At 38.7% G+C, this 27,354-nt stretch overlaps 1 protein-coding gene across 6 annotated transcripts; it reads right to left on the bottom strand.

The window, feature by feature from the left end:
* LOC143856175 (E3 ubiquitin-protein ligase At3g02290-like) lies at nt 1-24,548 on the bottom strand. Of its 6 annotated transcripts, none has more exons than XM_077366296.1 (6): nt 24,346-24,486; nt 23,228-23,391; nt 22,954-23,123; nt 18,643-19,081; nt 17,068-17,177; nt 1-359 (listed from the first exon to the last, which is right to left on the bottom strand). In XM_077366296.1, the coding sequence occupies exons 3-6, from the start codon at nt 23,071-23,073 to the stop codon at nt 336-338; spliced, it is 693 nt and encodes a 230-aa protein (XP_077222411.1). In that variant the 5' UTR covers nt 23,074-23,123; nt 23,228-23,391; nt 24,346-24,486; the 3' UTR covers nt 1-335. The 6 variants fall into 6 exon arrangements, with proteins under 6 accessions (XP_077222411.1, XP_077222427.1, XP_077222402.1 ...); XM_077366312.1 differs by having other exon boundaries at nt 23,228-23,292; nt 24,346-24,431; XM_077366287.1 differs by having other exon boundaries at nt 22,954-23,391.
* Between the last annotated feature and the right edge of the window lie 2,806 nt (nt 24,549-27,354).

Here is a 27,354-nt window from a genome sequence, read left to right as displayed (position 1 = left end):
TGAAAACCCAATCCTTGCTGCATCTATTATAAGTGTAGAAATTACAGAGTTTGACTTTTTATCAAGACCAAAGGGTGGTAAACAAACACATCTCCACATCTGGCATCTGGGTATTTCTATTCATCTACCTCCCTTTCATTTCTATAAATAAAACTGCTTAAACTGTAGCAGAGAATGTTTGACATGTACCTTGTTATAGTGATGTGCACAACCTCCTTTGAAAGATCATAGGTAGTATTCACAGACTTTACCTGGGTATTATTCACAGCCTTTACAGTTTTTGGTCTTTTGTGTTATTTTCCAACTTCAAGGCGACTTGAATCCTCCGTGAAAGATCATGTCTCTTCGAACACCATCACCTAGAAAATACACCCAGTTGAAATCAACATTAAAATGAATGACCATTACACGAGTAAAAAGAACGATGAGAAGTTATTCCGATGACAAATACATGGAACACTGATTGGGAAAGCAGCAGATCAAAACGCTGTTTTCTAATATCTTTGCCAAGATTATTTTACCAGATCTTATACTATGAAATACAATATATTGAGTTATAACTTGTCAGCTATAAGCAATACTATGATTTCTACAAGCTTGGAAATATACACACATTGTGATTCTTTAGTAGATTTTACAGATGCCTTGAAACATAAGAAGCCATCAGTAATGCAAAGCTGCTACCACATCCACTGAAGCACCTCTTAATCAGACTTGGATGACACCCACCTGAGCTTCCTTGAGCTCGTCCCATCCTTTTCACTCTTAAGGGCACTTCATTCCAATGGTGGTCACATTGTCAACTAGAGTATCCCCAATATGTTCTGAAGAACAAGGATGGGAGAAGCATAAGTATTTTATCTACAACATCAGCTCTCCTAGGCCAGTGAAAGAAGCTGGAAAGACGAGTTGTTTTCCAATTTGCATTGGTCTACTTGCATAACGGAGCACTCATCAAAGACAATGCCTTAGAGACTGATGAGATTCTGACTTGATGTCTTAACGTCTTTAGGGACATTTTTTTTGAAAGGTGAAAAAAAATGTCCCTAAAGACGTTAAGACATCAAGTCAGAATCTCATCAGTCTCTAAGGCATTGTCTTTGATGAGTGATCCGTTATGAAAGTAGACCATGGCAAATTGGAAAAAAAATAAATGCCTTTAGGGACATTTATTTACAGTTTCTATTTTTCTTTGGTATATACTTTCTATCTTGGCATTTTAGCTATTTTCGGAGCCTAGATGTGGGGGTTGTCCACATCACCTAGGGCCTACACCACCTCACACTCCACTTCATTGCATACTTGGACCATATTAGTCTCAAGTGAGTAGTATTTAGTTGTGACTTAAGGGTATTTAAGTCATTTAGCAATGATTTATGACTTAAAAACTCTTATATCCTATTAGTTATTGATAGAGTCCACTCACTTAAGGCAGATCTCACCTATAAATGTCTTTTTAGATTTTACAAATAGACCTCCACAAAATGGCAACGTTGAAAGAAAGAACGGGCACCTTATCTCCATCATCCGTTCTGTTATGATTGAATCCCAACCTCCAGCTCTTATTACTGTTGGTTTGACTAATTGTCAGTTTTCTACTATCTTGCATGACAAATATCCTTAGCATCGTCTTTTTGGCCAAACCCAAGATTATTCTTTGCTCCATTTTTTGCTATGTTTTGTTCAGCTTCCTCATGAGGGATAGATCCTACCCCAAGATTATTCTTTGCTCCATTTTTGGCACTGATCAGCGTCCATGCATTTTTTTTTTTGAAAGATTGATCAGCATCCATGCATTTCTCTTGCCATTTTTCTTCAAAACATTTAGATGTTTCGTCTTCCATATGAATCATCCCATCCGTCCATCACTCAATTACCATCTTTTAGTGACAAAGGTAGGCCATTCCATTGTGAGGATTTCTCAGCTCCTACTCTGATAACCATAATCATTTATCAACAAAAAAGGAAGAAAGATGTAAAAACTACATCTTCCAGAATTAGATCCCTCATCAGGCTCTGATATTACATCCCCTAGAAACTCCTCCCTTTGACGTTCGTCTGTTACGTCATTCTAAATGTCACTCATTATCCTGACCATCTTGGATTTACATCAAAAGCACTCTTTTTCAATCTTGACCAACAAGGTATCCCTTCAACCTATTAACAAGAAGTGAAGCTGGACTGTTGGAAATTGGCTATGGAAGAGGAGTTTCGTGCTCTCCATGAAAGTGACACGTGGGACTTGGTTATGTGTCCCCCGGAAGGCGACTGTAATTGGAAGAAAACGGGTCTATTCTATGAAGCTCAAGTCCGATGATAGCGTGGACAGATATAAGGCTCATTGGTTGCCCAAGATTATAAGCAAGAATGTGGGATGACGACCTCCTGGACTGTTGGAAATTGGCTACGGAAGAGGAGCATCGTGCTCTCCATGAAAGAGACACGTGGGACTTGGTTCTGTGTCCCCCGGATGCGACTGTAATTGGAAGAAAATGGTTGTATTTTATCAAGCTCAAGTCCGATGATTGTGTGGACAGACATAAGGCTCATTGGTTGCCCAAGATTATAAGCAAGAATGCCCCTCCCTCCCTCGCTCCCACATCTTGTTTGTAAATTGAAGAAATATCTTTATGATTTTTATTTTTATTTTTGGAAAGAAAATATCTTTATGATCTCAAACAAGCACCACAAGCCTAGTTTAAAAATTTTTACACAACAATGGTTACTCACGGCTTTGAGAGGTATACTTCAAACTACTCTTAATTTACACATTGTATCAAATGAAGAATTATTATACTTCTTATCTATGTTAGTGATATCATTATTTCTATTGATGACAAATAAGGCATCGCTCGTGTGAAATCATTTTTTCAGTCATCTTTTCAGATAAAGGATTTGGATCCTCACATTTTCTGGGATTACAAGTATCACATCCCAACAAGGTATCCTAATTAATCAAACAAAATATGTCAAGAATTTAATTTGTCTTGACAAATTGACTGATAAGGTAGTCAACACTCCACTTGAACTTAATATCAAATATTGCGATGTTGATGGTATACGTCTTGATGATCTGACAGCATATCGACAACTTCTGGGGAGTTTAGCTTACTTGACATTGACCAGGCCAGATATTGTGTGAGTCGCTTAGCTGGTGAGCCAACTTGTTTCTACTATTCATATGCCCCATATTACAGTCATTCATCGGATCATAAGACACTTGTGTGGCACTCATGGTCAGAGTTTCTGTTTTTTCTCTTATTCTCCCTAGAATTGACTACCTATATTGATGTTGATTGGCCAGGTTGCCCAACACATTGTTCAACAAATGGTTGGTATATATTCCTTGGAGATTCTCTGATTTCGTGTAAATGTAAGAAGCGGGATATTGTTCCTAAATCTCCTATTGAAGCAGAACATCGATCGACGTCATCAACATCTGACAAAGTGGTCAGGCTTTGTGCTCTCCTCTCAGATTCTGGCATCATGCTCCATCCAATAACTCCTCTTTATGCAAATAATAAGAGTGTTCTGTGGATTACCACCAATTTGTGTTCTGTAGATTACCACCAATTTATATTCAACAGTGCAATTCGAACGGATGGATCATGTTATCATACGCTCCTTCAACACAATAGCTTGCAGGCATATTCACAATGGCAATGATGCGCGCCAAACATGAATTTCTTATTCGCAAAGTGATGCTTCATGACCCGGTGCATCCATTTGAGGGTGTGGAACAAAGTCGACTTATATACATCATTATTGCATGTATATAAGTCATAGAATTGTACTTTAAACAAGTATATACACACAAATAGTTACGTATATAATTAAATATGATGTTACCTCATCCGACACTGAATGAACTATATAAATAGCGTGATCATTGTAATTGACTCAAGATGTTAATATAAAGGCAATGGGAGACAAGTCGTGGGGTTAGACTTTCTCCCTGTCTTCCCGGCGGCCCTCTTCTCTTTTCTTGCTACTCTGAGATTCGATAATCAAGTCAAGTTTATCATGTTCATCTTTCTCATTATTGGTCCTCTCAAAGTTTCAGTAATGATCCTAACTTCTGTCACGATAAACCAATTTCAAACTCAAAGCAACGTTATACAAACAGCACACTCGACATTATTTTGGGATGATAAGTTAAGGATTCATCAAAAGATGACAGTAATATAAGACCGGAACGAGGCATCCTAGAATGCACTTCTAGAGAGGGAAGAGAAAAGAAATAGAGAATATCATCATTTCTGGTGAACTGTAACGACAGCATAACTTGCCACCCAATGTAGAGAGCATTCCTCTTGGCGATGAATGTGAGAAGCACATCAAGATTTGAGTCTGCTATAAAAATGGTTTTAAATTTTGGCCGAAATTGAAATTTCGGATTTCGGCCGAAATTTGAAACCATTGTTATAGCAGACTCAAAACTTGGTGTGCTTCTCACATCACATTTCGGCTTGGATTTTGGCCGAAATTTGGTCATTTTGATCGAAATTGTAAAAATTTCAGCCGAAGTGACCGAAATTTGAAAAAAAAAAAAATCGCTTTCGGTAGGGACCAAAACCGAAATTTAAATCCATGGCTATAGCTGCCCATAATTTCCAAAAACAAGTGACGAACTCCAGGAAAAATCTACTAAACCAGTGACGATCTATAGGCAAAATCTTTCCAAAACTAACCTCCTCGAGGAGGAAACCAGAGATCAAGCTTTCTACTGTCAATTTGTCGTCGTCCAGACATTGAAGCCAACCAGTTAAGATATTGTTAGAATTCATATATTCAAATGAGCCATCGAGACTAACATTGCTAGCCCAAATTTGAGTAGTACATGAGCGATTATTTCAAAATATGTCTTTCACACCTTCCAAACATGCCACAAGATATAATGAAATACTCGCTCCAATGTACCTAAGAAAGCACATCCATACTTGGGTACTGATACGCAAAAGAAACATATAGACATAGTTTGAGGAGTCTTCTACCAGCAGCATCTGTATTGTAGCTTAATAAGTGAAGTTGGATGGAACAAGGTTGCCAGGGCAGGAATCGAAAACGGGATTCGATTCAGGATTCGAAAGCGGGATTCGAAAGCTCCGGGGATGGTTGGGAGCGGGATTCAAAATTTCGCCGGGGAATTGTCGGGGAATCACGGGAGATTCGTCGGGGATTCGCCGGAGAGTCGTCGGGGACACCCATTGCCATTGTACTTTGCAATCAAAACCACTGGATTTTTCTCACATCATGTACATTAGCCCCCTTTGCAATCAAAGCCACTGAATTTTTCTCACCCATTGCCACTGATGATGGGTGTGGGGTGATCAAAATGGGCATAGCTATCACTCCCCTAAACCATGGTTGGGAGCGGGATTCAAAATTTCGCCGGGGAATTGTCGGGGAATCACGGGAGATTCGTCGGGGATTCGCCGGAGAGTCGTCGGGGACACCCATTGCCATTGTACTTTGCAATCAAAACCACTGGATTTTTCTCACATCATGTACATTAGCCCCCTTTGCAATCAAAGCCACTGAATTTTTCTCACCCATTGCCACTGATGATGGGTGTGGGGTGATCAAAATGGGCATAGCTATCACTCCCCTAAACCATTCTCAAGCCCGGAAACCTCTCAAGCAGTTAACTTCACACAGAAACCGTTCAAGAGGCGCGCGCGCGGGGGGGGGGGGGGGGGTTATATCAGGGGAATCGCCGGGGAAACGGATTTCACGGAATGGGATTCCCGGTTTTGGGTAATGTGAATCCGCGAATTTTATTATCAATGAAACGTGAATCCATAAATGAAGAATCGCGATTCCAGTGGAAAAGAAATCGCGATTCCCAAATAGGGATCCGTGTTTCCGATGAAAAGGATTCGGGATTCCCGTATTTTGGGGAATCGAATCGAATCCGATTTGCGAATGGGGGAATCACGATTCCCCACGCGTGAAAACGAATCCTGCTTCCTTGGGATGGAACACCACCTCCTTGGACATATTTTCTTGGGTTTTTTAAGTTGTTATCAACTTGAGAATTCAGCAACATGTAACCTCTCAGCCATCAAATGAGACCATTTTTGTGGCAAAATATTTGACCAATCAAGGCGTTGACTAAGCAATTGATAAGCTTTGGTCCCATTTTACCTAATTTAGGCCCTTCAAGGAAGTTGTATACAAGTCGATCAACTGTCTGTCCATGCCATAGATGTTAAGAAACATCAAGTCCTAGCAATGAAAATGAATCGAGTGGTACAAGAGGAAATGTGGAAAAGTATAACGTCAATGGTGAATTGTTAGTAGTTGATGTATACCTATACCCCCCCCCCCTAAAAAAAAAGGGATTTTTGAGTATGGATGATAATGAAAAATGTGTAAAAATAACACGCCAAAAGAAGAAACCAATTCTGTTGTGGAGTGAATGGAATTCCACTGCTAGAGTTGACAAGTGGAGAACATAGATTAGCGAAGATGTTTTGGAGCACAAAATTCGAAAACTTAAATGAAGACTTCATCCACAAAGAGCATACAAAAAACAGTATCTCAACTTCCTGAATGCGTACGTGATAAGTTGTCTATTGCACATGTACTTGTGCAGGCTTGGAAGCCATAAGGCGCCCCTCACCTCTTGGAAGTGAGAATGCATGCAGCGAGCCCTGTTAGTTAAGTCACGCCGATGCGCCTACAATCTATATACTAATAAGGGTTAATAGATGCCCCCTAAACGTAGTAAGGAGGAGCCCTTATTAGCCCCTCCCACGTAAGCGCATTTAGGGCATATAGGGTCCGTTCACTTGTTTTCCGCGTGAAGGAAAGAAAAGGAAAAGAAACTGACATCGCAAAATGGAAAAGGAAAAGAAACTGTGATGGAAAACATGTTCTATGGTCGTTCAATCACCCAGAAACCCAATGAAACTAACAGGAAAAAGTAAACTAAGCTGTCTAGTTGCACAAAAACCCCAGAGAAACAAAACAGAGACTTCATAAACTTGACTCCAGCCCTCATCTGGAACAAGAGATTTGATAGTCCAAAAATATAAGTTGTGGCTCACAATTGGGCACAAAATAAGTTTGATAGTCATAGGTTCAAAATATGAAAATCATAGCAATAAACACAACAATAATGCTATTATAAAAAATCATGACAAACTACACTGTGTAGCTTGGTGATCCACACGAGTGTGGTGGTCTTCATTGCTATCTTCACACCGGTTTTCATGGCAGTCTTTACGACGGTCATCAAAGTGGTCTGCACGTCGCTCTTCACTACTGCGTTGTATGAAAGCATTTAAGGCAACTTCTACCTCCTCCCTAGTGTTATAAGGTCTGTTCACTTGCTTTCTCAGAGGTGGAAAGGAAAGGTAAATACCCCAAAAATTTTGTGGAAACCCAAATTTGGGTCGTTCACTTGCTTTCTCGGGAAATTTAAATAAATGACGTGAAATTATAAAATAAATACAAGGAAATATCAGTTTCTCTCAAAACGCGCCTACCCATTTCCTTCAAAATCAAGCGGAAATAGGTTTCTTTCCACCGAGAGAAAAGATATCAAAGTTGCTTGCGAAAGAAAAAAACCCTATCCTCTCACCCATATCTTCTCTGGCAACCTCGGTCTGTGTCGGCAACAACACTCTCCGTAAGGTAGATAGATTTCCTCTCTCTCTCTCTCTCACTCTCGGCTTTGAGCAAATCGGCTTCCGCAACTAGGGTTTCCAGTGATTTTGGAAAGGAAAACTAGGGTTTGGAAACCCTCAGCTAGAATAATCATAGCTTGAATTATCTCTCTCTAGGATTTTGATTTTCTCCTAGGGTTTCTGCAACTAGGGTTTCGAATTAGGATTTTGATCTAGGGTTTCGAAATAGTTCTATTTTAGTTGTATTTGTTCTGTTTTCTTATTATGTTCTTCGAAACTAGGGTTTCGAACTACTTGTTCTTTCTTATTCTGTTCTATTTTTGTTTCGAAATAGTTCAGTTCTGATTCCATTTTGAACTTGTATTTGGGTTTTTTTCCATCATTGTATTTGGGGTTTTTCCATCATTGCACCGATGGATTTAAATTCAGGTTTCAGTCCCATTTTCGGCCTTCGCAGAAACCGAAATTTCAGCCGAAATCCAACAAAAAATAATTAAATAAACATTTCGAAATTTCAACAGGAATTTTGGTAATTTCGACCGAAATTTCGTAAAAATATTATTTTAAAAAAAAATGAATTACTCAAAATTCCGAAAATCCGAAATTTCTGAAATTTTGGATTTCGTGAAATTTCGGTTTGTAACTAGGGTTTCAAACTAGTGTTTCGAAATAGGGTTTCGAACAAGGGTTTCGGATTAGCTCTATTTTCAGTTGTATTTGTTCTGACTTATTTCTATGTTCTTCGAAACTAGGGTTACTATTCAAGCTTGTGATTATTCAAGCTATATATGGGTTCAATTTTGGTAGATTTGTTGTTATAATCCTACATCTACATAATGTAGTTTGATTCGAAATATACAAGTTTGTGATTATTCAACTTGTATTTGGGTTCTATTTTGGGGGATTTATTGTTATAATCCTACATCTGTTGTGTATGATTTTATCAATGTCTAAAGATATTGAGTTCTATTATAGTTTTTATCGATATTTGGTATTGTTTTCTCTGTTGTATGCTGAGTCCTTGCTGCTTATTAGTGCCCAAATCCAACTTATCTCTCCTTGTAGGACTACTATTATGCCACCACAACCAACAAATAGGAGAATCATGATTACTCAAGCTGCAGCTTTGGTAATGTCCGTGGCAACTGCATTAACAGTTAAGCTTCGACTTTACTTTGAACAAAACATTTTGAGATCCCCTTATGAAAGTCAGTACCTAAGGACATTTGTTAGACGTGCTAAGTCGTCAGAGGATCATTGTCCCCACCTGCTTTGTATGAATGTTACCTGCTTCAGCAAGTTCGTCGCAATATTTAGAAACATTGGTCAACTTGAAGACATTATAGACTATACACTGTAGTATCGAGGAGCAGGTGGCAATATTCTTACATGTTATTGCCCATAATGTAAGGAATCATAATATTAAGGCATTCATTAGACGGTCAAGGACAACTGTTTCAAAGTATTTCAATAATGTCCTAGATGTTGTGCTCAATATGCAAGACTTGTTCATAACACCTTCATCAAAGGACACACCATGACCCATCCTTGAATATCCGAGATTTATGCCCTACTTTAAGGTACCCTCACATTAGTTATGTAGTAGGCATAAGTTGTCTTTAAGTGAATGACTCAAGTTTACAATGATGGTTGACATTTGAAAGCATATATTCTAGGATTGCATCGGTGCCATTGACGGAACACACATTCCTCTGCTAAAGTGCCTCCCAAAATTGAAGCCAGATTTTAATCATAAGCACGGGTCGTCACAATGTGCTAGCGGCATGTGACTTAGACTTAAAGTTTACTTACGTCTTGGCTGGATGGAAGGGGTCGGCATCGGACTCTAGGGTACTAGCATCTGCTATAGCAAGGCAGAACGTGATTCCTACGTGATTCCTTGTTTTCCAGGTAATTGTGAAGTTATTATCCCCTCCACATTTGTTAAATGGCGTGGGTTAATGAACTTACATATAATCTATGAAAGTAGGAAAGTTTTTATCTTGTTGATGCTGGGTACCCATGTTTGTGGCATTTTATAACTCCAATCTGAAGCGTAAGTTACCATCTCAATAAAATCAGAGGGGGAGACTTCAGTCGCTCTCAATGTTGGGTACCCATGGATGCGATATTTGTTGCCCTCTTTACATCTTATGCTCTCGAAATAGCTGGCAATGGAACTGGTGGTTCATCGACTTCAGCGGCTCTCGATGCCAACTCTGAGTCAACAATCTAAATGAATGAATCATTTGGCATCTCCCTTCTTATGTGGTCGTGCACGCAGCAACAAGCTAATAACGTGTCAATCTGTCTTTCAAATGAGTACATAGGTTCCTTGTTTATTATGCTGAATCGATTCTTCACGACACTGAAAGCACGCTCGATTACATTCCTGAGCGAGGAATGCCTATGATTAAATAACTCCCCCGGAGTTTGTGGTCTCTGCCCTCTAAGTTCATTGAGATGGGTAACTTACACCTTAGATTGGAGTTATAAAATGCCGCAGACATGGGTACCGGTAGGGGTGCAACTCGGGTCGGGTTGAGGCCAACCCGACTCTCAACCCGGCATGGCTAACCCAACCCAACCCAAATTGGTTTTTCCCTAACCCGAACCCAACCCAACCCAACCCGAATTCCCAAGTTGGGTTGGGTTGAGTCGGGTTTAGACATTTCAGATGAAATATTTAGGAAGGGAAATGGCATCCAAGTTCAAAACCCAAGAGATAAAAACACTAATAGAACACATGCACAGATTAAATAACTACAAATGAAGCAAGGAAAACATGACAATCACAATCACAAGGATATGCACCCTCTGTATCTCCATATCATCTACACAACAGCAGCCATCTCTCTAGAGAATTATATTTTTAAGGATAGAAAGTAGAAAAAATAAAACGTCAAAAACTAAAAAAGCCAAAAAACGTGTTGATGTTTGACGGGTTACAGGTCAGGTCGGGTTGCCTAATGGCCAACCCAACCCAACCCGAATTTTGGTCAGGTTGCCAAATCCCAACCCAGACCCGAACCCAACCCAAATTTTGTCAACCCACCCGCCCAAAAACCAGGTTGAACCTGTCAGGTTCCAGTTCAACCCAACCCAAGTTGCACCCCTAGGTACCAACCATCATCAAGATAAAACCTCCCTACATTCATAGATTATATATAAGTTCTTTAACCTACGCTATTAAAAAATACGGATGGTAGAATAACCTCATTATTTCCTAAAAAACAAGGAATCTCGTTCTGCCTTGCTATAACAAGTACTAATACCCTGGAGTCCGATGCTGACTCCCCTCCCATCCAGCCAAGAAGTAACTTTAAGTCAAAGCACATGCGGCTAGCACATTTTGAGACGGCCAATGCTTGCAACTAAAAAATCTGGCTTCAATTTCAAGAGGCACTTTAGCAAGAATGTGTGCTCCAACAATTGCACAGATACAATCCTAGAACATATGCATTCAAATGTCAATCATCATTGTAAAAATATGAGTCACTTAAAAACAACTTACAAGCCTACTACATAACTAATGTGAGGGTACCTTAAAGTACGGCATGAATTTCGGATTTTCAATGATGGATCGCGGTGTGTCCCTAAATGGAGGTGTTATGAACAAGTCTTGCAGACAGCACAACATCCAGGACCTTATTGAAATACTTTGAAACATTTGCCCCTGACGGTCAATGAATGCCCTAATACTACGATTCCTTTCATTGTGAACAATAACTTGTTAGAATATTGCCACCTGCTCCTTGATACTACAGTGTATAGTGTCTTCAAGTCGACAAGTGTTTATAAATATTGCGACGAAATTGCGGAAGCAAGTAATATTCATACGAAGTAGGTGAAGACAATGATCCTCTGACCGGGTAACACGTCTAACGAATATCCTACAAGTTAGGTACCCACTTTCATAAGGGGCTCTTGCAATGTTTTGTTCAAAGTAAAGTCGAAACCTAACTGTTAATGCAGTTGCCGAGGACATTGCCAAAGTTGCAGCTTGAATAATCAGCATTCTCCTATTTGCTAGTTGTCATGGCATAATGGTAGTCCTACAAGGAGAGATAAGTTGGATTCGGGCAGTAATGACTAACAAGGAATCTGTGCATACAATCAACAGATAAAAACCCAATCAAGTAATCCATGAATCAGTGCACGCAACCAAAAAACTAAAAGAGAACACAATATCAAACATCGATAAAAACTATAATAGAACTCAAAAATCATTAGACACTGAACAAATCATACACAACAGATGTAGGATTATAATAATAAATTCGCCAAAATAGTTACCAAATACAGGTTGAATAATCAGAGCTAGTATATTTCAAATCAAACTACATTACATAGATGTAGGATTATAACAACAAATCCACCAAAATAGAACCCAAATAAAGCTTCAATAATCAAAGTTTGAATAGTAACCCTAGTTTCGAAGAACATAAAAATAAAACAGAACAAAAACAACTAAAAAATAGAACTATTTTGAAACCGTAGTTTGAAACTCTAGTTCGAAACCCTAGTTGCAATGATGGAAAAAAAACCCAAATATAATGATGGAAAACAGCCCAAATACAAGTTCAAAATAGAATCAGAACAGAAATTTCAAAACAATACATAACACAACAAAGAAAAAACAGGTAGTTTGAAACCCTAGTTTCGAAAAACATTGCGAGAAAACATAACAAATACAACTAAAATAGAACGATTTTGAAACCCTAGTTTGGAACACTAGTTCCAAACCCTTTTTTTTTAAATGGCAATATATTAATAGAAAAGGAGGACCGAGAAGGACCTCAAGAGGACAAGAAAGAAATAAAAGAACAAGGGATACAAAAAATCGAGGAAGGAAGTCAAACCAAACCAAATCCTCCCTCTGCACCCCAGACCTAGCTAGGGAGTCTGCTTCGGAATTAGCAGATCTCCTTACATGCTTATAAACAATAGATGGTCTGAATGTTAAATCGGCAATCTCCTCAAAATAAGACCAAAATCTCCATGGAGGGGCCGCCGAACCCGACAACGATTTGATCACATTCTTAGAATCCCCCTCCACTATGGTCTTGTTGTAGAGATTCTTATCAATTCTTTTTAACCCTATATACATCGCTCTATCCTCCACCTCATTAGAATCGCAGACCCCAATAGGCCCGAAAAGGACCACAAAACCGCTCCATGAGAATCCCGGTAGAGACCTCTAATACCAGCCGGCCCCGGATTTCCCAAACTCGAACTGTCAAAATTGACTTTGAGAAAATCCACAGGGGGAGGCTCTCATCGCTGAGTAATCTTAGATTGCATTTCCTTTTCCATGCACACTATTTGCCACCCCTTCCATAAATCGAAGTCCGAAACAAATCTGAACATAGGAAGGCATTTCGCCCATACTATGATTAAAGAAACTACTTTAATATAGAGCCAATATGGAGTTTTAGACTCCCCATCAAAGACTCTAGAATTCCTCTCATTCCAAATAACCCACCAAGTGGCTAGCAGACACATATTCCATAACACCTTTCCTTTCTTTTTCCATGGCACTAGTTCCCAAGTAAAGATTAACTCCCGAATTGATTGCGGAAACACCCAACAAATCCCAAACCGCACAAGAATAAGACCCCATACTTCTCTAAAAAACTTGCAATGAATGAAGAGATGGTTGATAGATTCCCCATCTTCTAAACACAAGGGACAAAGGTCCACTAGCGACATGCCCCACCTCCATAGAAAATCAATAGTCTAGATCCGGCCAAGACTCACCGCCCAACCAAAGAAGCTAACCCTCAGAGGACAATGAAAATGCCATACCTTCGCTAAAATGAAAGTTACACTGCAGGGCACTAGATGACGGTAGAAAGATTTAACTGAGAAAGAGCCTGATGAATCCCGAATTCATACTCTTTTATCTGTCCCGAATCTTTTTATGTAACACCCCTCAAGCAACTTCAGGAGTTGAGCCAATGAGTTCAGTTCTCTATCAAAGAAATTTCGAAACATTCACGTACTAAAACCTCCTTTTGGGAGGCCTTTTGGGAGGCCACCGCAAACAAGTTGGGGAACAGTCCCATGAGAGGCTCGCTCGAACACCACGCATCAACCCAAAATCTGATCCGATCCCCAGAATATACTTTATATCTAATACCACCATCGAAAGAGTGAGACAACCTTCTGATATCCCACCACACAGTCAAAGGTTTTGTATGGTACAAATCCTCTGAAACCCTAGTTCCAAACCCTATTCGAAACCATAGTTGTAGAAATCCTAGGAAAAAACCCAAAATCAGGGAGAGAGAGAGAGAGAGAGAGAGAGAGAGAGATAATTCAAACTGTGATTATTCTCAAGTTGAGGGTTTCCAAACCCTAGATTTCCTTTCCCAAAATTGTAGAACACCCTAGTTGCAGAAGCTGATTTGCTTGAAGCAGGGGAAGAGAGAGAGAGAGAGGAAATCCACCAACCTTGTAGAGAGTGGAGTCGACGGAGAAATAGTGGTCGACGGAGAGATGTGGTGGCCGGAGAAGATATGGATGAGAGGGTAGGGTTTTTGTCTTTCGCGAGAGAGAAGTTAAAAATGCAAGCCCAATATCTTTTCTCTCGGTGGAAAGAAACTTATTTCCGCTTAATTTTGAAGGAAATGGGTATGTGTGTTTTTTAGAGAAACCGACATTTCCATGTATTTATTTTATAATTCCACGTCGTTGATTGAAATTTCCCGAGAAAGCACGAGAACAGCCCAAATTCGGTTTTCCAAGGAAATTTTGAGGTATTTTCCTTTCCATCTCCGAGAAAGCAAGTGAACAGACGCATAAAGGTTTTGAAGCAAGCAATAGCTTCTTTAAAGCCCTCTATCATGACATACTAATACGAGCATTTATGGCACTAGCCCCCCTTAGCCCTTATTAGCCCAAGTAAGTTGGCTTTTGAAGCTCGAATCGCAAGAATTGAGAAATCCACTATTGAATTGAATGGGGTGGGAAAGACAGGTTCAAACTTCAAAATTGGTCGGATTAGCAAGAGGGAGGGAGGCCCCGCCCTTCCCTATTTTGAGGGATCCTGCATATTGATGATTAGCCATGCACTAATCCCATAATGACAAACGGGAGTGTATACAGTTGATAGAATCTAGTGCCAATGCAAAAACCTCCTGGGAACAATAGGGAACGCCAGAACATAATTAGTAGGAAATCCCTCACCGGCCAAAACACATGCTTCGTGCTATCTAGCGGTTATCCCTGAGCTTCATGGCATGAATCTAAGGAACACAAGTCGGGGATATTTCTACTTCCTAAGGTCAGTTGGATGGATCGATTTTAAGTTGGACAGAAAGGTAAGAGGGTAGCATGCGACAAGATGGTATGCCAAGAGAGGAAGGAAAGTTGTATAAGCAGTCCAGGCTGTTGTTGCTTCCTTCGCTCCAGTTGGTCATAGTTCAGCTTCAATTGGATCAGTTGGTTTATCGAATCGACTGGGTTAACTGGCTAGACCATTCTTTTTTTGGCTATCCGGAATGCTTACTCCGATCTTGTCGAATAAGCCTTTGCTTCATAGTAATTAGATAATCTATATTTAAGGGACAGTAGCGTCCTGACCAGGAACCAGTAGTGTGGGACAGGACCTCCTCCCACCAAGAAAGAATCAATTTACATTCTTATATGCCTTCCCTACCTACCTTGCATAGATATTTGTTACATGCTATAAATTAGAGTTCTTTAGTCCTGAAGAGAAATGAGTTTAGAAACTTCCATCCATAGGGAGGAGCATCTCAAAGTATGGGGCAAAGGATCAAGCGCTTTGACTTTGTCCCTCGGGATCCACCACGGGTTGGGTTTGAGAGTTGTGTGATGGGTGACTATCCAGCACGGTTTGGACAGCACTTGTAGTCTGTGTTGGTGACTGGAAGCGCCCCCCCGCCCCCCCCCCCCCCCCCCCCCCCCCCCCCCCCACCCCCCCACCCACACACACACAAGAAGCAAAAAAGAAGTGGCTCTTCCCACTCCATTGACTCTATTTATTATTATGTTACATCATGTATCAAGATGTCAATCTAAGATCTTATTTTGGTTTGATACACCCACCTACGAGACTCGCCTTTGGCTTTTGTCTTAGTAGGTGTATTATTCTACATTTTCCCAAAAGGATATTCATTCGTTTCTTTCTTTCCCGTAGACCACGACGACTAAAACGACGCAACAAATCAAGACCCGGAAAGGAGAAGGGCTGGTGTAGGCATTTGGGAAAGTCAGGCCAATCAGCCATCTTCAGTCAAGCAACGGTAGAGAGGAAGAACAGAAGGAAGTGACGGGAAGAACAGAAGGAAGTGACGGGCTGGGGGACGGGGAAAAGAGTCAAGTCAATCGGGATTTAAATGAAAAATCTTCACCAGAACAAGTATACCAAATTGTTAAGTTCTTGTGTTGGTCTTCCTCGAGCCTTCAACCATAGGATTTGGACCACCGCTAATGGACCTTTCAATTTCCTATCTGCGAGACATAGTCACATGATTTTACTGAAGTAGGACTCATATGCATTGATTAACATGGTCTATATGCTGCACTTGTGGGAATTATCTGGTTTAAAAGGAAACCACACTTCCAAGTTTAGAATTGCTTCATGCATCTATTTGTTTTCCAAATAAGTACATATCTGATAAGATCGACTGATGAGCTCTCCAATTAGCACTAGTAGTGTTAAACACCAAGAGATTACAAGAATCCTACTGCATTCCGGTTTCTGCGAATGAAACCCTAAAATACACAACAAGACAAGTAGAATTCTCACGCGATGAGTAGAGAAAAATGATGAAGAAATTATAACTTGTAGAAGACTTTCTTGAGGAGAAAAAATGGTGAACAAATTATGGCTTTGATTCACTCTGATGAACACATTATGGCTAATTTTGAAATGCTTTGCAATGAAGAAAAATAGGAAAGGAACAACAAGGAAAAGATCGAAAGGTACACCTTGAGACAAGGCATACGAAGAAAAATTAAACTGTGGACAGGTAAATACAATCGAGGTGTTATCCAGTACAGCTATTTCCCATTTTCTGTGAGTGAAACCCTAAAATAGACAACTTGTAGAAGAGTTTCTTGAAGAGAAAAAATGATGAGCAAATTATGGCTAGTTTTCAAATGCTTAGCAATGAAGAAAAATAAGAAAGGAACACCAAGGAAAAGATCAAAAGGTAAACCTTGACACAAGTCATACGAAGAAAAAATAAACTGTGGACAAGTAAATACAATTGAGGTGTACTCTAGTACAGGTATTTTTCCAGTAGACTTGATCCATTTAGCACTAATATGGCAGCGTATTACTATTATAGTAAACAGACATAGAGATTGAAAGATCCAAATGCCAAGCATGAAAAAAATATAAAATCTGAAAAGAACGAAAAAGTTCACAATGAAATGTGCTATAACAGAGAAAGAAAAGTACCATGCCACAGACTGGGCAACTGTCACTCCTCTCCATCCACTCATATATACAACCAAGGTGGAAATGGTGAGAGCATTGAGTCATTATCTTGGGATTTTCGGAAGTATATTCTGCATAAAAGAAAAAAAAAATGCATCTCAGGATTGCTCACCATCTATACACACTTCAGAAGGAAATGTTTGTTTATTCACATTCATCTTCCAAACAAAACATGAGCATACAAGCAAACGAGATACATTGAAGAGCTTTCAACAATTGTTTCCCTATTAATTGATATCAATAAGAGAATCCAGAGTTTCACGAGATACTAGAAAAACCAAAAATACCATAACAACATATGATACCATTAAAAAAAAAATCATAACAACGTATGATATATTTATAATGTTATTGTATCTCCAGGTTGTATATTTGCCATTGGAAAATACATCACATAGCGAATCACTTGTCCCCTGAGAGTATTACAAGATTCCATAAGCCAAAAGAAACAGTTACCAATGAAGGAATTGAGAGGATGTCAGAGTAGAGTCACATGTTTCAGTATGTGTTCATTTCTGGTATTTTATTCTAAATGAATTTCTACATTTCTGATAATAAAAAAACCTACGCATAAGACCATATGGGGCAGAAATACGCAGAGTAGACCAAAGACTAATTATAAAAAAAATGTCTGGCATTTGTAGGGCTTAAAGGGGAAACAGGATACAACAAGCAGGCCGGTGGAACGAGCATCACTCAGGTTAGAGGGATGATAGATGAATTTAACTGAAGAACTTGTTCCACATTAAAATTTAAGGAGATGGGTTTCACAAAGCAGATAGAAGATTTCACGTCGTGCATTAAGAATAACAAAGCTAACGGCAGTTGCTATTGTTTATCCTAATTTTTTTATGGTTATATTATTTGTGGGGTTGAATCCATGTTGCCAGGAACGCTACGGAACCTGGTAAAGTGTGTAGTGAACTACAAACCCAGTAAAATGGGTAAGAGTTTTGAAGCCATAATTCTTGAAATGTCATAGATAGATGGCATAAAATTTGACCTTAGTTAATGAATATAGAAAAGGATGAAAATGTTGAAAAAATATACTAACCACAAATTACAAAGTTTTTTGCCATTCAAAAAAAAAAAACAAATTAAAAAGTTCATGAATCAAAAATACAAAAAACTCATTCTCAATCATACTTATTTTAACAAAATTATGATATTTTAAGACTAACAAAACATTAATGACCAAAAGTTTTCAAGTTTACAAAACTCAAATCAAAATTTTCTTTTCTTACAGAAAAATCCAGGAGAAAAAATGGGAACAATGCAGCAGCTCAGCATTCCCATGCTTCTGGTTTGGTGTAGTCAACAATGGGTGCATCCAACCAAAAAAGCTGGAATACCAAACCAGTACAATAAACCAAGCACCCTCAGAGTCAGACCCCACCAGTGTGTCAAATACCGTGCAGACCAAGAAGCTTACTATCACAATCTTATCCAAGAATGTAGAGTGGATCAACAATCAGAAGTGTATATATTCCCCATGTTTACAGTTAAAATAATCAAAAAAGGATCCATGATTTGCACCTTCAAGGCATGTGGGGCACACATCTTCATCTTCTGATGAAGTAAGGATATAGGTGTCTCCACTTGTGACTTTCATTGATTGATCCTTCATTGAAGACTCTGAACGGCATACTTTTGATCCTCCTTCATAGTTAGAGCCATTCCATTTTTCCGCTGTACTAAAAGATTCTACTTCGGCATTACTGTTCCTTCTCAGTGGTTCAGATTCCTCATGAAAATGACTCGAGGCCTTCTCACGCCTTGAGACCAATCCATCACGCTGTAAACGAGAACGCCTCGGATCTGTATCAAAAGGCAAAGGCCTTGGAGGAGAATGGAATGCATCAGATAGAGAACTGTCAAGTGAAGCTGTTACTACTCCTGAGGAAGCCAATGGAGTTGACCCTGGAATGGATGATGGGACAGCATGCACTTCCCCTCTATGGAATAATGAAGTGTACTGTACAAAAAGAAAGGATAAGTGACATTATTCCAACAAGAATTCAAATCCAAACAGGCTCGTCATTTAAAATTTTAATTTGTATACATTTTTTCTATAACAAAGGATAATATTAAAAATAGGAAAAAGTGGGAGGCCCACGCAGCCGAGATGGTCAGTACTAGAAGTATAGACTACAAAAGAATACAAATAGCAAACACAGCCTTTGAGGAGGAAGATAATCAAACATCTTTAGGTCATCCTAGGATACCCATGTCCAAACTAACCTATCAGCATCACTCTTTGCCGATCTTTTGACATGATGGAAAGAAATGGATGAGCCCACCACACAGTCTTGGATCTCATCGAACCAATGGGTAAGCCTCTCCCCTTTAGTCACCAAATAACATTGAGAGAGTCTCTATCCATAATCACTCAATCCATGAGACTACCCTCTAACGTCCCGAAACTCTTCTACCCCTCTCAACAAGTGTCATACAGTCTACACAAACCTCTTCCAACAAACCCAGATCTCAAGGAGATAAACAATGTCATAATCTCTAAGATTATAAAGGAAAACCCACTCCGACATAATCCACACACCCTAATCGTTGATATGTGTCGCCGTGTCACTAACAATCCCATATAGATTCGGGTAAGCAAGGCAAAAAGGAAAACTACCTAACAACAGGTGTACTCAAAAAAAAAAAAAAGGTGTTCTCAAAACATTATCATCTACACCCTACCCACACTAAACCAAATCCTCAAAAAGAACTCTAATTAACTTAACAAATAGCATGGCATGCACCCAAGTGCATACCACTAACTAACCCTTTACAATTTCACCCCATCTCTCCTCCCCATATTCAATTAACTTAACAGATAGCATGGCATGCACCCAAGCACATACCACTAACTAACCCTTTACAATTTCACCCCACCTCTCTTCCCCATATTTTCCCATAACGACCCCCCCCCCCCCTTCTCTCTCTCTCCTTCTCCTAAATTGTATCGTTTTCTTTGGCAAGTCGAGTCATTTTCCCAAAAGCGCTTTATGCAATAGGCATGCGTTTCATATGCCAAGGCCTATACATTTCTTATGCATATATGAAGTCTTTCAATATGTTGGGCAGGTTCCGTTGGGATTCTGAAAAGGAACATAAAATAGATCAGAAGGTTTAACAAAGATTGCTTGCTGAGAATAATCCTTCCCAAAAAAGATAACTGTTCTTCCACCAGGTCTGCTGAACTGGTACCAATGTTTAAAACTCAAAGTTGGACATGAACTTGCCCAGTTACTTGTAGATTGGGCCAAGTCGAACAAGTTTTTCATTGATCAGGTCAAGTTTTTCATTTACTCTACTGAAGTTTTAATATTTTTGATCGACTTTGTAGAGCCAAAACCAGGTCGAGACAGTCAAATATATGATATAACAGGGCAAGTTTTTGCAAGAATTGGTTGACTGGGATCAACAAATGATTCATGGAATGAAATCCAACGTGAAGCAGTATCATAAGCAGCAAAAGGAATCCAAGACCTAAACCATCGAGAAGATAAAATTGTGGGAAAATATACAAGTGATCCTAGAATGATAAACTTTCAAAGAGATACACGACCTGTAGCTAACTCTGCATAATGATTACTTCAGGTGCATCATGATGCTACAGGAAATTTAACAAGATTGTTGTGGTGGGTTACAACAGTCTTGGGTTTGACACACAGCTAAAATCAGATGAAGTTGTATATTATAGATGCCATGTCTGCAGTTTACAGAAAAATGGAAAAGAAATAAAACTGGCTCAGATGCTAGTGAGTTGAGGGTATTATCTACAAACAACATTCCAAGAAAAGAAAGCATTTCAGGAAGAAGATATTATCTTGAGGTTTTTCTTCCTAAAGATGTCTCCATAACAGCCAACACCATACGAATCATGATAGAACTAGATGAGCCTTCAAAGAGGAACCTGCCAAATATTGCACTTTTTTTTTTGAAGGGTAAGCCAAATATTGCACATGCTTAGCCAGTTTTGCCCCATGGTTAGTCACAATATTCAAAAGAATGTGAATAGCAATGCAAGGGATAAGTTTTGACAAAAGCAAGAGCCGGGCAATAAGGGATATATGAATAAAACTTATTGGATTAAAACAGAAAAATAGGAAGATAAACTCAATAAGAATAATCCATGACTAAAAATGGAAAGTTTTCCTTGTTTATCAGAAAAGAATAATTAAAGAGTCATTACATCGAAGTCATGAGGAAACAAGTTACGCTAAACATCCCTGATCCACAATCTGTTGGTAACTCAAAGCTGTGTTTTCCTTAATTATATGCTTGGCCAGAACTAAGGTATCAAAGTTGTCCTTATGTTCTTAATCAAGGCAGAAGAAAATTATGTACAGTGGGACGGGGATGAGGATACCCACAGATTAATCACAGCAACAATCAGTAGGAAACTAATGCTTTTACTTTGTTTTGACCTCAAAGCATACACCATATTTTCTACACACAGGAAAAAGAATACAAAGAATGTCATCCCATTTTGGGTCCTACACTCTTTGAGGTGGAATGTCAGGACAACTTGCACCACACAGTTTAGGATACCATTTGATACTGCAGAAACCTCTATGAAAGTAAGAACAGATACCAAATTACCACTAAAACCAATCAATGAGGCAGGGCGTCCGAAATGTAATTGAAGAGACAACTCTTCAAACAAGTGTCATCCATGGTTTTAAATTTCGGCCGAAATGTTTCGTTTCGGCCGAAATATTTCGGTTTCGGTGAAAAACGAAACGAAATTCACAGTGAGTCGGAAAAGTACCAAACTTCGCCGAAACGTTTCAGAAATTTCGGAAATTTTGGTGAAATGTTTCGGAAATTTCCGAAATTTCGGTGAAATTTCCGAAATTTCGGTGAAATTTCCGAAATTTCGGTGAAATTTTTACAAGATTTCGTCCGAAATTTCGTACCGAAACCGAAACGTTTCGGTTTCGGTGATGACCGAAACCGAGATTTAAAACCTTGGTGTCATCTCACCACACAGTGACAAATGAGGAAATCTAAGTCCATCATAAGCAGCTTATAAACGTAAAATGGGAGAACCCCAAACCATGTAGAAGTTCCTCACCATTCTCTTGTTACATGCATCTAGCCAAGTGGACGATATAGGAGCTACTATACTCATCTAAGACTAAGTATAAATCCTCCTACAAGCCCAATTTTTTGTTTATTTGGAACCCATTATATTTCATCTTAAAACAGTTGGTTGGCAGAGTGTATGTACCATGCCAATACAAAATGAGCTGAGGAAAGATAGGAACCTAAAGCAAAACAAAGTGGGTGCCCCCTATAGCGCCTCATAATATAATGAGGAGGCCCCCTCCTAAATGACCTCTAATAATTCAGAAGCAGTAGTCCTAAAGTTTTCTGTATTTCAAATAATACCATATAGTACCATCTAGATTCTAGAAACTCTACATGACCAAGATGCCCTAACAATGTGAAGTAATGAAGAAGCTGCTAACATACTGGGCAACAATATTAATCCCAAAATAAGCATGAATGGCCAACAGGGAAACAGGTATGGTGTTTTCAACTTTGAATTAGGGCAAGGGAGACAAGGAAAAAGATATATTTCCTAAAGGTATTGCGTGACAGTTCAAATGAATTCTTAATTAAGATGCTAGCTTGGAATTAAGAGATCTTATTATATCAGTAGGTCCATTAGAATATCCATAAAACCTGTTCAGAAGGCTAGTAGATACAACTCCCTCAAATCAATACAACAACCAAAATATCAAGAAATATCTCCTTCTTTTTTTAATTTCAAGCGAATCCCAAATGATTCTTCATAAACAAATAGCATTCAGAAACAAAGATTTCAAAACATACCGCGTGTAAAAACTGTTGAATGAAACAATTGAGGCAGATACAGTGTCTGTAAATGGAACTATTAGAACGAACATATTCTTCCAAATCCTCCACATGCATGCAGCAGCAGACACCACCCATAATGCAATTCTTTTTGTTCACCGGATTGTGCCCTCAAAAAATAATTCCCACTATAATAAACAAAGTCCAATATATGAAGTATTCCCAGATAAAACTTTCTTTTGATAATGAGAAGGCCCAAAAAACTTCCTAGGAGAGAGGACGCTAAACTCACGGATGCTATATTTTTACCGCGAGCCAGAACAACTCCCTCCCATCCTCTCTCTTCTTACAACCACGCTATGAAACCCTCCTCGGTAAACAAATGAGAAGAATCAAAATAGATAATTGAATTTCAATTTCTTTATATGATAATAATCACTTCATCTAAGCATTCGCCTGTCAAAAAAACAAGAAAGGAATTTGTAGAAGAAAGAAGATATTAAAAGTAAATAATGGCCTCAATATAGTTTGTAAAAAAGATGCAGCAGGTACTAGACTAATGAGCATAAAACAAGAAACAAAGGTAAGAATACTCGATTAATCGTGAAATAGATTCCGAAAACACCAATGTCAATGACATAATCTATAGAAAAATGTTATCATCAAAATCGTTCTTCAAAGAAATAAAAGAGATTAAGGCCCTGTTTGTATTGCAATGGAAATTTTTTCTTGGGATTATTTTTCCTTTTCACGATTTATAAGGAAATGATATGATTGTGGTTAATTTAAAGGTATATTATCAGAAATTAAGGTCCCTCTGAGTAAAAACTGAATATGTTTGGTTCAAGTTATCATTTTTTATGTGTAAAAAGGGGAGAAAATTTATAAACATTTTTCCTTTCCTAACTTTTCCAAAAAAAAAAAAATCATGCAATCCAAATGGAGCCTAAAAGAAACCACCTTTTTAACTCAATTCCAAGAACAATTCAAACCTGAGATCGATGTACTATGAAAGCTACAAATTATCAAAAACCCATTAAAAATCTCATGAAAAATATAAGAAAAAAGAAGGGAATAAAAAAATTAAATATGGCAAAATCTCTTCTTTCTCACCCCTGATAAGCAATTAAAAAACCCTTTTGATTTTACAAGAGATTCATTCTATGCAAACCCACAAACCCAAAAAAAAATCAGAAATCAACAAACAAAACTTTCACCAAACAACAAAACAAGCCTGAAATCAAACTAAAAAATCAAAATCAGAACAAAAAAGGCTCAATACTTAAAACCCAGTTTAGGAATTTGGGTTTAATGATCATCAGATCCTTCCACAAACAAAAATTAAAGACATAATAAGAATCAATGGGAAAGGGGCAAAGAGAAAAGAACAATGGGTAGAGAGATATGTACCGTGTAAAGAGAAAGGGAGAGAAGGTGCGTTTGCGAATAGAGGGTGAATTGAAAAAGGGGCGTTCGACATTCTATCAAGAGCATTGGCTTTTTGGCAAAAAATAGAAAAAAGGATGAGAAGTGGGTAGAAATAGAATCTACAAAATCACGGGCACTCCCATATTACTATATTAGCTAGAGTTGGACTCCCTCAACAATTCCAACACACACGAGGGACTATTCTTAGAAATAAAAATAGGGGAAACTAATAAAAACTCCCTTAGATAAAACGGTGAAAAATTCACTCCCACTATGATAAATTCACCCCTGTACCATTCACACACTCTCTCTCTGACCTGGTAAACAGGTGGTCCGGGCCGGTTTTAATCGAACCCATATGGGTCCGGGTGGTACTGGCCGAGTCACAAATGACCTGGAATCTTACAGGTCACAATTTGGTGAACCCAGACTCCACCCACATGGGTCGGGCGGACCCGCGGGCTGTTATTTATGGAAACTTCTAGAGATCGGAGGGCTAGGATCTTCCTATGGAAATGATTTTTGGGGCACAACCTATTTACGTTGTGTTCCATCACATGGGCGGTTTAGATCATCCTATGATGTGGTCCGTACAGCACTTTATGAAAGATACTGGACTATAAGGGCTTTCACCATATAAAATCTCCATCATTTGGGTTTTTTACAAGCACCCATGGACACCTGCGGGTCCACCCGGACCGGCCCAGTTTTGATGGACCGTACGGGCCGGATCAAATTTCAATGGGTCAATTAGTGACCCAGACCCATAAATTACCGGTCCGAGTCACTTTTTGCCAAGTCTACTCTCTCCAAAGTCCAAACATGAACCTTTGGTGGGGCCTAACATGTAAATTGTTTTTATCTATGAACAAGGTAGGGCCCACCTATACTTATTCTCACAACTAGTACTCTCTCTCTCTCCCCGCACTCTTTGAGCATTGGTGGGACCCAACAATGAATGGTCCAGGTCTTTAAAGAGGGAAGGTGGACATCATAAAAAGTTTATTTAAAAAAAAAAATCATGTGCGCCCACCTGATTCTAAGATCCAAAATGTTCATTTGTTGGGGCCCAACGTAAATAGGCCTTGCCCGTAAAATCAACTTTATCCGATGATCTAAGGCCTCCTCCGATCAGCCTCTACAAATCAGAATCCACATTTGAAGGTTCAGACCGAATCAATGGACCAGATCACCCAATCACTCCAGACGCAGCAAGGACCTATGCATGCCCAAAATAATTCAGATTGGTACCATTCCAATAGTTTTTCTTTTATCTCCATGGCATATCTAGGAGTGTCAATGGTCCGAGAGAGTCCGATGGACCATCGGAATCCGAACTTAAACGGACAGGATCTTGACACACTACTTGGATCCACTGACATATTTCGGATCTAGACAACTAACAAAACCCGTGGGGCTGTCCTAAATCCGAATTTATTATATTATTTTATAAAAGGGAAATGATATCAACACTCCAATGTTTTGATAAACATGCGCTCCACATGTTTGTCGTGTAGTATTTAAGGGGCTTTAAGAGATTTTTTAGAACAGTAATATTCCTCTGACAACCCTTTAAATACTACACAACAAAAATTGGATCGCATGTTTATCCAAACATTGGAGCGCAGAAATCATTTCCCTTTATAAAAATATCCTCTAATTTATATGACATTGAGAATTTTAAGCGTAAACAATGTAAGTAGGACCTACTAGTACACTCCGTTGGGCTGTCCAATTTGAAATAGATTGTGGCTGAGACCCAAAAAGTAGGATCGGAAGAATACTCTAAATCCAATCAGACCAATAAAGGATTTGAATGGATAGTGACTGAAACATAGGTGTGACTGAGACATAGGGAGATTTGATCTGAAGTGAATCCGTTGACACCACTAAACATATGTATAGGCACCCCATGTTTCACTTGGGGTCAACCTTGCTTTTCAAATAAGGTCTTGATCGAAGATTAGTCATGGCGGGGCATGTTGCATCTGATGGGATATAAAGCTCATTCTAACTACAATTACAACAAACACTTGAAAAGATCCATAGATCATGGTTTTAAAAGACTTAAAATTTACCATTCAGATTAAATCTTACGGATTTTGATTTGAATCTCATAATAAAATCTAAATTTATATGAATTTCGCAATTTTCTAATGATTAGTACTACAAGTCAACCATAAATCATATGGGATTTGTTTCATTAGGGATTACATTAACCTAAATAAAACAAATTGTACAATAAGACTTAATTCTTTATTTGCCAAGAATCTATTCATAATAAAAGTTATCCCAAAATCAGTCTTTAACTTATAAAATTAGGATAAATGCAACTCCCTTTATACCGTAATCGGTCTCTCTGAGTCAAGGTTTATGCAAATCTTCTACAGTTGTTCTTCAACAAGTATGTTCTAGGTCTCACTTCTTCCTTTTTCAGTTTTTTGTTCTTGAAATTGGTTGTACATGGAGGTTAGCTACAGATTTGGGATAATTAGTCTCTCTTGAATCTAGAGATTTGGAGTTTCGCAAATCTTCTCTTCAACTACAAATGTTCTTCAACAAGTATGTTCCAAGTCTCTCTTCCTCAATTTTCTGTTTTTTTTTCTGGAATTAGTTGTACATGAAGGTTAGCTACAAATTCTGGGTAATTAGTCTCTCTTGCATCAGCATATATGGGGTTATGTTCTTTTTTCTATGCATGATCTATTTTCTTGAGTTCCTTTTTCCCACTAATCCATTTTCTATTTGTTTGCACCACCTCTTTCCCTATTTTGTTTCTCTTTTTAATAAAGCTATTTTTAGTTGGGTTTTAAAAATATTATTAATTTGTAGAAACTATTCGTGGCAGATAGATGAATGAGAAAACGGTTCCTACACATATGTGTAGAGAGTTCTCTACACACTAGCTTAAAATACAGTGGGGGCCCACATTGTTTGGGTGATCCAAGCCATCCATTTTAAAGGCCCTCACATAGATAGGGTGTCTACAAA

Source organism: Tasmannia lanceolata, unplaced genomic scaffold (genome assembly GCF_043159265.1).
Source record: "Tasmannia lanceolata isolate RefF3 unplaced genomic scaffold, GAP_Taslan_0.1 ptg000003l, whole genome shotgun sequence".
Taxonomy (NCBI): Eukaryota; Viridiplantae; Streptophyta; class Magnoliopsida; order Canellales; family Winteraceae; genus Tasmannia; species Tasmannia lanceolata.
This window is presented reverse-complemented; position numbering and strand designations above follow the sequence as displayed.

Bases quoted from the DNA above. Each gene is read 5' to 3' on its own strand.
- LOC143856175 (XM_077366287.1), bottom strand. From the start codon at position 23,073: ATGGGTGGTGTCTGCTGCTGCATGCATGTGGAGGATTTGGAAGAATAT. The intron at 17,178-18,642 runs GTGCAAATCATG...TCTTTTATGCAG, and splicing joins GTGCCCCACATGCCTTGAAG to AATATACTTCCGAAAATCCC. The intron at 360-17,067 runs GTACTTTTCTTT...TGTATTTTCTAG, and splicing joins GTTGCCCAGTCTGTGGCATG to GTGATGGTGTTCGAAGAGAC.